This window comes from Phacochoerus africanus, chromosome 2 (genome assembly GCF_016906955.1).
Source record: "Phacochoerus africanus isolate WHEZ1 chromosome 2, ROS_Pafr_v1, whole genome shotgun sequence".
Lineage (NCBI taxonomy): Eukaryota > Metazoa > Chordata > Mammalia > Artiodactyla > Suidae > Phacochoerus > Phacochoerus africanus.
Window position 1 is genome coordinate 133,496,676 of NC_062545.1, and position 10,806 is coordinate 133,507,481.

Genomic DNA, 10,806 nt, shown 5'->3' on the forward strand with positions numbered 1-10,806 from the left:
AGTTCCCAGGACATGGATCAGATCCTAGCACAGTTGCAACCTAAGCCACAGCTGTGGCAATGCCAGATCCTTAACCCACTGTGTGTCAGGCCAGGGATCAAACCTATGTCCCAGTGCTCCCACAACACCGCCAATCCTGCTGCGCCACAGTGGGAACTCCAGAAATTGAGTTTTTTTTTTTTTCTTTTTTAATAAATGTTACTCACAGGCACAGAAATCTTGTTGACCATCTGCTCGTTTAAAAAAACTGTAAAAATATGTCACAAGAGCATGCATTTCTGGGTTGAGGAATAAACAAGGAGTTACTTCAGAGATCCTTGTCCCTGATGCTAATCTATCAAACATTCCCAATTAAATCTGGAGAATTCTCCTTGGCACTTATATTTTACAGATTACTTTGAAGTTTATATTTATATTTCTTGGTTTTCCTTTGTTAAGCCTCCTGTGTAGCCAAGGTTTCTTTCATTCCATGGAAATATTTCAAAATGATAAAAACAATCTGGCTGGAAGATTTTTTTCTTTAGTTTTAGTCCCGCCAGGCAAACAATCCATCTGGTGAAAGGAAATAGCAGTAGCCAGTGGAAAAGTATACCATTAGCTTGAAAACACAGGGCAAGCTGGCTTTATTTAGGAGGGTTTGTATTTCTCTGGCCCTTAGCTTATGCCTTATTTTCATATCAGATAACATATGAAGGCGTGAGTAATTTCCTCTGTATTTGGCTTTTAGAAATGAGTTTACTTAGCTTCAAAGACCCCTGTTGGCTCAGTCAACACCAAAGATATTTTTTTAAGGATGAACTTAGAATCGCTTGGCAATCAGATCAACAAACACCTATGACCTCAGGGTCGGTTCTTTCCTCCTGGCTCCTTCAATATTCTGTGCATATCACCGAGTGCTTTTACTGAACTGAATTTTTACTTTAACTGAATAAAAGCATTCATGTCTGACTCAGACATATAGAAACAATATGGATGGTCAGAGAATATGCTCAAAACTTTCCACCACAGGAAATGAAGATTTTTCTGATGATCAGGAAAACAGACGGTGCTAATTGGCACTTTGATGTGTGACAGGAGAACCTCTTCTGGCACCACGAATCTTTTTGAATATACTAAGGAACAATTTTTGCCAGAACCAATGATTACCATTTCTTGCTCCTTGTTGGCCTGTGCTTTCATCATGTGCTGTCCTTCAAATGTTTGTACTATATGGTTATGCTCTTAGAGACAAAGACTAAGGAAAGATATTCTATATCCTTGTTGAAAATTGCAGACTCATAAGCATTCAAAGTTGGAGGAAACTTTCTCAGAAGCAATTAAGACCCAGAAAGAAAAAGTAACTTGCTCAAAATTACTCAGCTGCTTATATCAATAGAATGGGGATAAAATCCAAATTTCAGGCCAGTATCTTTTGGGTACAGAGTGCCACATTGTCAGAGCAGACCGAAAATAGCCTTGGTAGAGTACTTTTTTATTTTCTTAAAAAAAACAACTTTTTTTTGGGGGGGGGGCGTGGCCAAAGCATGCGGCAGTTTCTAGGCCAGGAGTTGAACTCAAGTCACAGCAGTGACAACACTGTATCCTCAACTACTAGGCCAACCAAGAAATTCCCTCAAAATGACTTCTTATGTTTATGAAATCAATACATGTTTACTGAAGAAAATTGAGGAAGTACAAAAACATCTAAGAAAAATAAGAGAAAATCATTGAGATTTTTACCATCAAGTTAAATTTCCTTCTAGTCTGTTTCTCTACAGATGCAAACACATACACATATGCATACACAGGATACCAATTAGAGTTCTGGGCAGGGAACAGAAAGAAATACCCAGCTTGGATTTTGAAGATGATTAAGTGAGGGAACTATTTATAGATTCGAAGGAGCCAACAAAAATTTGGGTACTTAGGGACTAGCAACAGTGGGTTGGGTGAAGCATGTTGGAGTTTAGGGAGAGCCAGAGCTGTGGTAGAAGAATCTGCCATTCAAAATTGTCATCATATCAGGCATGAGCAAAGGGGTAACCAACTCCTCCCTCTTCAGCATGACAGTTTGAGCCATAGTTAGTTTCCTGTTTTCCTGGCAAGCTGATGAAAGTTGGATTGTCAACAGTGACAGGAAGCAGCTTCTCTTATGCTAAAAATGACCTCTGGGTTGGGAGATTATAGAGACCTGAAGGGGAAGTCATACTTTGGGCTTTCCTAAATGTAGTGATTCTTGTGGCTGGGAATGCCCTTTGCTGAGACCCTGGATAATGTGCCTGTAGAGTCATTTAGAGAGATGGTGCTTCTATGGGATATGAAGCTTTAAACCCAGGGTAGCTTCCTTACCCCCTGGACTTATACTGTTATGACATGGACTGCAGCAAGAACTCCCATTGAAGAGGGATACCTGACACTGCCCTGCTGTGTTTTCTGTCTAGGATCCTTCTGAGTAGCTTGGCTTCAGCTGTGGCCTCTGTCCTTGAGCATAAATAGTCAGTTGAATCCAAGAAAATCCCTTTAATGGACACCTCAGGGATACATTGCTGCCCAAATCTTAATGCCAAAGCAGGGAGGGGAGGAGGAAATACCCAAAGCTCTTTTCTTCCTGCCCTCCAATCTCCTAGCACTCCTCCCCCATGTTGACTAAACCTCACTACAAGGCGGAAGTCAAGGTGAAAGAATGATCCTCCCAGTTTGTGTCAGACGCTTAACGGAGTTTATCATTCTCCTACCCCTGGGCATTTCGCTATGTGCATGAAGATGCTATGAACATTCATGTAGAAGGCTTGAGTCATACATTTTCATTTTTCTTGGGCAGAGTCACAGGAGTAAAATTGCTGAGTCATAGGATAGACAAACGGTTAGTGTTTTAAGAAAGTGCCAGTGTGGTTGTGCCATTGTGTATTGACATTGTATATTGCTTGTTCCACACCTCTCCAACATTTAGTGTTAACAAACTTTTTTATCTGGGCCATTCTGGTGGCTGTGTAGTGATACTTCATTGTGATTTTAATTTTCATTTCCCTTCATGATGTTGAGGACTTTTTCATGTGCTTTTTGTCATTAATATATCTTCTCTGAAGTATCTGTTCAAGTCATCATTTCAGAACTGGAGTTTTAAAAATTATTGATTCTTGTTTATTTGATTATTGAATTGTGTGAGTTCCTTATAAATACTGGATACAGGTCCTCTGTCAGGTTTGTGTGTCATATTTTTCTCTCAATCTGAGGCTTGTCTGTTTTCTTAATGGTGGCTTTGGATAAGTAAAAATAAAAAATATTGCAATTTTTAATTTTGCAAAGAAAGTTTGCAATTTTTCTTCTTTTGCTGTCCAAAGATTAAAAAAAAATCATAGTGGTAGATTATTTAAAATGCTGTCATTTTTCTTTTAAACATGATTTTATTTATATATTTAAATTTTCCTTAAAAAGTTTTATTGAAATATAGTTAATTTACAATGTTGTAATAACTTCTGCTGTACAACAAAGTGATTCAGTTATACAGGTACAGACATCCATTCTTTTTCAGATTCTTTTGCCATATAGATTATCACAGAGTATTGGGTAGAGTTCTCTGCACTATACAGCAGATCCCCATTGGAAATGTAATTTGAATATTTTTTAGATCACTATGTTCTGTGTATTGAAGGTTTGTGTCCTCACCAACTTCATATATTGAAATCTAATCCCCGGCATGATGGTATTTGGAGGGGAGGCCTTCGGGAGATATTTGGTCATGGGGGTGGAGTCCTCATGAATGGGATAATTGCCCTTATAAAGAAATCCAAAGAACTTCCTTGTTCCTTTTGCCATGTGAGGACATAGCAAGAAGATGACCATGTGGGAATTAGGAAGCAGGACTTCACCAGACACAAAATCTGCCAGTGCCTTGATCTTGGACTTTAAGCTTCCAGAACTGTCAGAAATATATTCTGTTGTTTATAAGCCACCCAGTCTGTGGTATTCTCTGATAGCAGTTCACACAGACTAAGACAATGTGTATCCTACTTCATAGTGGGTCGTAAAGTGCCAGATGCTTAGACTGCAAAGAGACCTTGATACCATCTATTCCAAATTCCACCTTAACATCAGTCGTCCTTCTTTTTCTTTTTTATTATTCTTTTATAGGGCCACACCTTCAGCATATGGAAGTTCTCAGGCTAGGGGCTGAATTGGAGCCGCAGCTGCTGGCCTGTGCCACAGCCACAACAACACCAGATCTGAGCTGCATCTGTGACCTGTGCTGCAGCTTGTGGCAATGCCGGATCCTTTAACCCACTGAATGAAGCCAGGGATTGAACCCAAGTTCTCATGTATACTGGTCAGATTCTTTTGTTTCTGTTTTTTGTTAGTCAGTCTTTTTTGTTAGTCTTTTTTTTTTTTTTTTTTTGGTTAGATTCTTAACTCGCTGAGCCACAGCAGGACCTCCAGTTTTCCCTCTTAAAGATATTTCTTTCTTTCTTTTTCTTCTTCTTCTTCTTCTTCTTTTTTTTTTTTTTGATGCACCTGTAGTATATGGAAGTTCCCAGGCCCCCAGATCGAATCCAAACTGCAGCTGTGACCTGTGACCTGTGCCACAGCTGCAGCAATGCCAGATCCTCAACCCACTGCACTGGACTGGGGATAAAACCCACTCCTCAGCAGTGGCCCAAGTCACTGCGGAGACAACACCAGATCCTTTATCCCACTCCAAGATATTTCTGATTATAATTCTCCCTTTGGGTGCTTCTAGAGATTGAGAGCTACCAGCAGTGAGTCCCCTTTTGAGGAAAATAAGATTAAAAGAACTACTTCTTGAAATTGATGTACTGTTTTACTAGCCTCCTCATTAGAATTTTATACAATTTGAATTTCATTGAAACATTGGTGTGGTCATAGTTCTGAGAACCAAAATTACAGTCTGCTGGCCAGTTATCATACAGCTTCAGGATTATAGTCAGGGTTGGGATACAGAGTGGGACCAGTCACAGTCCCTATCTGGGAAATGGTACAGGTAGGTACAGTGAGAGAGCAGGCAGTGTGACTGGGGGAGCAATTGCCCTTTCTAGGTATGTCAGGTAATATTTTAGAGTGAAAATATGTTTGCACTGGGCTCAAAAAGAGTAGGAGTCTCCATGAGGTGTTAGAAGGAAGAGGTACAGAGTGGTGGGGAACCAGCAGTAGTAAATGTTGCTGAGACTTTGGGTCTGAGATCCAAGCAATGGGAGATGAGCCGGAAGAGAGAGTCAGGGCTCAGAACCTGAACTGTGAGGACTTTGAACTTCAGTTCTTAAATTCTCCACCAGGTGTGCTTCAGGTGGTTATTCCATAGTACTTACCTACTGAATCAGAGTCTCCAGGAGGAGGCTGGGCCTTTGAATGTTTTCAAAGGCTCTTTGGGTTAGTCTGAAGCAGACTGGAGTTTGAAAATGACTGATTCAAGTGAACGATAAGGAGACAGTGAGAAAGAGAGATGGGCCTTGATAGAAGTAAAATGGTGAGGAGTTCCTGTTGTGGCTCAGTGGAAACAAATCTGACCAGTATCCATGAGGACTCAGGTTCTATCCCTGGCTTGTGTGGTTAAGGATCCTGTGGGTTAAGGATCCAGCATTGCTGTGGCCATGGTGTAGGCCAGCAGCTACAGCTCCTATTCGACCACTAGCCTGGGAACCTCCATATGCTGCAGGTGTGGCCCTAAAAAAAAAAAAGTGAAATGGCGAGTATACCTGCTTACCAACTCTATATAAGGAATGAGAATGCGAGAGGATTCTGGTTTAAGCAATTTTAAAAATGTCATTTATGCCAGTCCCCTACGTGGCAGCACAATGTAGGAGATCTGTGGAGAAATGTATGAAGTTTAGTTATAGATACAAGGCCAACTTACTGTCAAGAAATACCCATTTGAATCACCTAGAAATAATACTAACTTTGGGAGAATGTGGCTTTGTCAATTAAAAAACTGCTGGTACTTATGGAATGCTTTCATTATGTAATGCCTATTCTTTTCAAAGGACACATTTGGCTCATATTTGTCAGGTATTAAGATTTGTTACATGCCTGTGATTTATTGTGGTGACTTTTAGGCTAGATCTTACTATTATCATTATTTTGAAGATGATGAAACAGAAGCTCAGAGAGGGTCATTGATGTCCCTAGAGCCATCTCAGTCAGGTACGAGGTAGAGCCAGGGCTCAGAACTCCTAACTTTGCCAAGTCCTATTCTCTTTTCACTGTTACACAGCTGCTTTCATATCTGTCCTCATTATTTACCATGCTGTCTTGATTATTGTAGCTTTGTAATATTGCCTGAAGTCTGGGAGAGTTATGCCTCCTGCTTGGTTTTTGTTCCTTAGGATTGCTTTGGCAATTCTGGGTCTTTTATGGTTCCATATAAATTTTTGGACTGTTTGTTCTAGTTCTGTGGAAAATGTCATGGGTAATTTGATAGGGATTGCATTGAGTCTGTACATTGCTTTGGGTAGTATGGCCATTTTTACAATATTAATTCTTCCAATCCAGGAGCAAGGAATATCTTTACATTTCTTTGAATCATCTTGAATTTCTTTGATTAATGTTTTATAGTTCTTAGCATATAAGTCTTGTCTCCTTGGTCGGGTTTATTCCTAGGTATTTACTTTTTTGGGGTATGATTTTAAAACGTATTTTTATATTCCTTTTCTAATATTTCATTGTTACTATACAGAAATGCAACCAATTTCTGAATGTTAATTTTGTATGCCGCTACTTTGCTGATTTTGTTGATCAGTTTGAATAGTTTTTGTGTGGACTCTTTAGGGTTTTCTCTATATAGTATCATGTCATCTGCATACAGTGACAATTTTACCTCCTCTCTTCCATTTGGATAACTTTTATTTCTTTCATTTGTCTGATTGCTGTGGCTAGGATTTCCAATACTGTGTTGAATAAAAGTGGTGAGAGTGGGCATCCATGTCTTCTTCTAGATTTTATTTGGAAGGGCTTTCAGCTTTTCTCCATTGAGTATTAGTATTATATTTGCTGTGGGTTTGTCATAAATGGATTTAATTATGTTAAGATATGTTCCCTCTATACCCACTTTGGTAAGAGTTATCATGAATGGATGTTGGACTTTGCCAAATGCTTTTTCTGCATCTATTGAGATGATCATGTGGTTTTTGACTTTTCTTTTGTTAATGTGGTTTAAGACTTTGTTGAACCATCGTTGTGAACTTGGGATGAATCCCACTTGGTCGTGGTGGATGATCTTTTTTTATGTGTTGTTGGATTCCGTTGGCTAAAATTTTGTTGAGAATTTTTGTGTCTATATTCATTGAAGATATTGGCCTATAATTTTCTTTTTTGGTAATATCTTTGTCTGGCTTTGATATTAGGATGGTGGCGGCTTTATAGAATGTCTTTGGGAGTGTTCCTTCTTCTTCAACCTCTTGGAAAAGGTTGAGAAGTGTATAAGTTCTTCTTTGTATGTTTGGTAGAATTTGCCTGTGAAGACTTGTGGTCCTGGACATTTGTTTGTGGGGAGTGTTTTTTATTACACATTCAATTTCATTTCTAGTGATCGATCTGTTCAGTTGATCTATTTCTTCTTAATTCACTTTTGGCAGGCTATAAGTCTTTAGAAAGCTGTCCATTTCTTCTAGGTTGTCAAATTTTTGGCATGTAATTGTTCATAGTATTATCTCATTTATTTATTTATTTGTATTTCTGCAGACTCCATTGAGATTTCTCCTTCTCATGTCTTATTTTGTCTATTTGGGTTCTTTCTCTCTTACTCTTGGTGAGTCTGACCAGAGGTTTGTCAATTTTGTTTACCCTTTCAGAGAATCAGCTCTTGGTTTTATTGATTTTTTCTGTTGTTTTTTGAATCTCTATTTTATTTATTTCCTCTCAGATCTTTATGGTTTCCTTCCTTCTTCTGATTTTAGGTTTTGTTTGTTCTTCTTTTTCTAATTCTTTTAGGTGGTAGGTTAAGATGTTGCTTTGAGATTTTTTTCTTCTTTTTTGAGGAAGATCTGTATCACTATTGACTTCCCTCTAAGAACTGTTTTTGTGGCATCCCATAGATTTTGAATGGTTGTATTTTCATTATCATTTGTCCTGAGGTATTTTTTAATTTCCTTTTTGATTTCCTCATTGACCCATTGGTTTTTTAGTAGCATGTTTTTTAGTCTCCATGTAGTCAGTTTTTTCTCATTTCTTTTCCTGTGGTTGATTTCTAATTTCATGCCTGTGGTCAGAGAAGATGCTTGAAATAATTTCTGTACTCTTAAATTTGTTGAGGTTATTTTTGTGCTTCAATATGTGGTTAATCCTTGAGAATGTTCCATATGCACTTGAAAAGAATGTATATTCTTATTTTTTTATATGTAATGTCCTGAAAACATCAATTAAGTCTAACTTTTCCACTGTGTCATTTAGGATCTCTGTTGCCTTATTGATTTTTTGTCTAAAGGATCTATCCATTGATATATGTGGGGTGTTAAAGTCTCCTACTATGATTGTATTCCCATCAATTTCTCCTTTTATGTGTGTTAGTATTTGTTGTATGTATGTGGGTGCTCCTATGTTAAGGGCATATATATTTACTATTGTAATATCCTCTTCTTGAATGAATCTTTTTCTTATTAAATAGTGTCCATCTTTGTCTTTCTTTTTGGCCTTCATTTTAAAGTCTATTTTGTCTGGTATGAATATTGCAACTCCTGCTTTCCTGTTTTTTTCCATTCACATGAAATATCTTTTTCTACCCTCTCACTTTCAATTTATATGTGTCATTGCCCTAAGGTTAGTATCTTGTAGGCAGCATATTGTAGGCTCTTGGATTTTTTATCCAATCTGCCACTCTATGTCTTCTGATTGGAGCATTCAGTCCATTGACTTTTAAGGTAATTATTGATGATTATTATTTATTGCCATTTTAAACCTGTTTTCCTGTGGATTCTATGTTTCTCCTTTGTTCCTTTCTTTTTTGGGATGGATGATTTCCTTTTATTTTATGCTTGTGTCCTTTTCTTTTTAACTTTTGTGAATATTATTTTTGGTTTTGATTTTTCGTTTCCCTGTTTTTCAAGTATGTTAACCCCTTTCTTTTTTTTTAATTAATTTATTTTTTTTCCCCCACTGTACAGCATGGGGATCAAGTTATTCTCACATGTATACATTTTTTCCCCCACCCTTTGTTCTGTTGCAACATGGTTATCTAGACAAAGTTCTCAATGCTACTCAGCAGGATCTCCTTGTAAATCTATTCTAAGTTGTGTCTGATAACCCCAAGCTCCCGATCCTCCCACTCCCTCCCTCTCCCATCGGGCAGCCACAAGTCTATTCTCTAAGTCCATGATTTTCTTTTCTGTGGAGATGTTCATTTGTGCTGGATATTAGGTTCCAGTTATAAGTGATATCATATGGTATTTGTCTTTGTCTTTCTGACTCATTTCATGTTAACCCTTTTCTATATATGCTTTTTAGCCTGATAGTCATTTAGGCTCAAACACATTCTTTAAAAAAAGAGTTTAGATTGACTTACTTTCCTTCCCCACATCTTATGATTTTGAAGTCCTTTTTAAAACATCTTTCCTGTGTTCTGCTGTTCCTTGTGTTTATTATCACTTTTACAATAGGTTTTTTTTTCTTTTAGATATGTATACTGGATTAAGTGATTGCTTTCCGATTGTGATTTCTTCCATCCTATTTCTTCTTACTTCTTTTTTATTTAGAGAAGTCATTTCAGTATTTCTTTTAGAATGGGTTTAGTATCACTGTTTTTAAAACTTTTAGGAGTTCCCATTGTGGTTCAGTGGTTAATGAATCCAACTAGGAATATGAGGTTACAGGTTCAATCTCTGGCCTTGCTCAGTGGGTTAAGGATCTGGCTTTGCCATGAGCTGTGGTGTAGGTCACAGATGCGGCTTGGATCCCACGTTGCTGTGGCTGTGGTGTAGGCCCTCCGATTCGACCCCTAGCCTGGGAACCTCCATGTGCCACCGGAGTGGCCCTAGAAAAGGCAAAAAGACAACCCCCCCCCCCCAAAAAAAAAACCCAAAACTCTTTTAGTTTTTGTTTGTTGGAGAAATTCTTTATTTTTCCTTCTGTTTTAAATGATATTCTTGCTGGGTAGAGTATTCTAGGCTGCAAAATTTTTCCCTTTTAGAATTTTGAATATATCTTGCCACTCTCTTCAAGGCTGTTATTTTGGAAGGACTTGTGTTTGTATAGTTTCAGCCTGTTTATGAAAATATATATATTTTTGAAATTAGGAACCTGGCCTTGATGGTGGTGGAAGAAATATGGAAATAACTCCAGGAGAAAAGGTACTTCGGAACAACAAAGAACAACGGGATCAGCAGAATCGGTTGAGAGAGATAGATGAAAAGCTAAAAAAGATGAAGGAAAACGTGGTAAATCTTTTTTTTAAAATTTAAAGCAGACAATGATCATATTAAAAATGTTCCAGCTTCCTATGTTTTTATGTGTTATATCAGTCAAAAAACTAACATGGATATTTGTCAGTAAGTATTTGAATAAAAGCTAAAAATATGAATCATAGAACTTAAAGTAGTATTATAATTAATTTATATGACATAATAAGCCTGTGAAAGAGTTTCCTGGTAGCACAGTGAGTTAAGGATCTGGCGATGTCACTGCTGTGGCTCAGGTTACTATTGTGGCACAAGTTCGATCCCTGACCTGGGAACTTCCACATGCTGTGGGCATGGCCAAAAAAAAAAAACCCCAAACCAAAACAAAACCAAAAAGCCCTCTGAAATACTATCTGAGGTCAGAATAATCCCATATGCCTGATATCTGTGTCTGACAGTGGCATAAATGTTCTTTTTTTGTGGGGAAAAA

The 10,806-nt window shown here is 37.8% G+C and overlaps 1 protein-coding gene across 1 annotated transcript in view; it reads left to right on the forward strand.

Moving 5' to 3' along the window:
* Positions 1–10,416, forward strand: part of LOC125119578 (fibrous sheath-interacting protein 1-like) — a 77,220-nt gene extending 66,804 nt beyond the window's left edge. The window contains exon 10 of the mRNA XM_047766748.1: positions 10,215–10,416. Within this exon, the coding sequence (XP_047622704.1) occupies positions 10,215–10,379 (165 nt within the window). The 3' untranslated portion in view covers positions 10,380–10,416. The remainder of the gene's footprint in view (positions 1–10,214) is intronic.
* Positions 10,417–10,806: the final 390 nt, after the last annotated feature.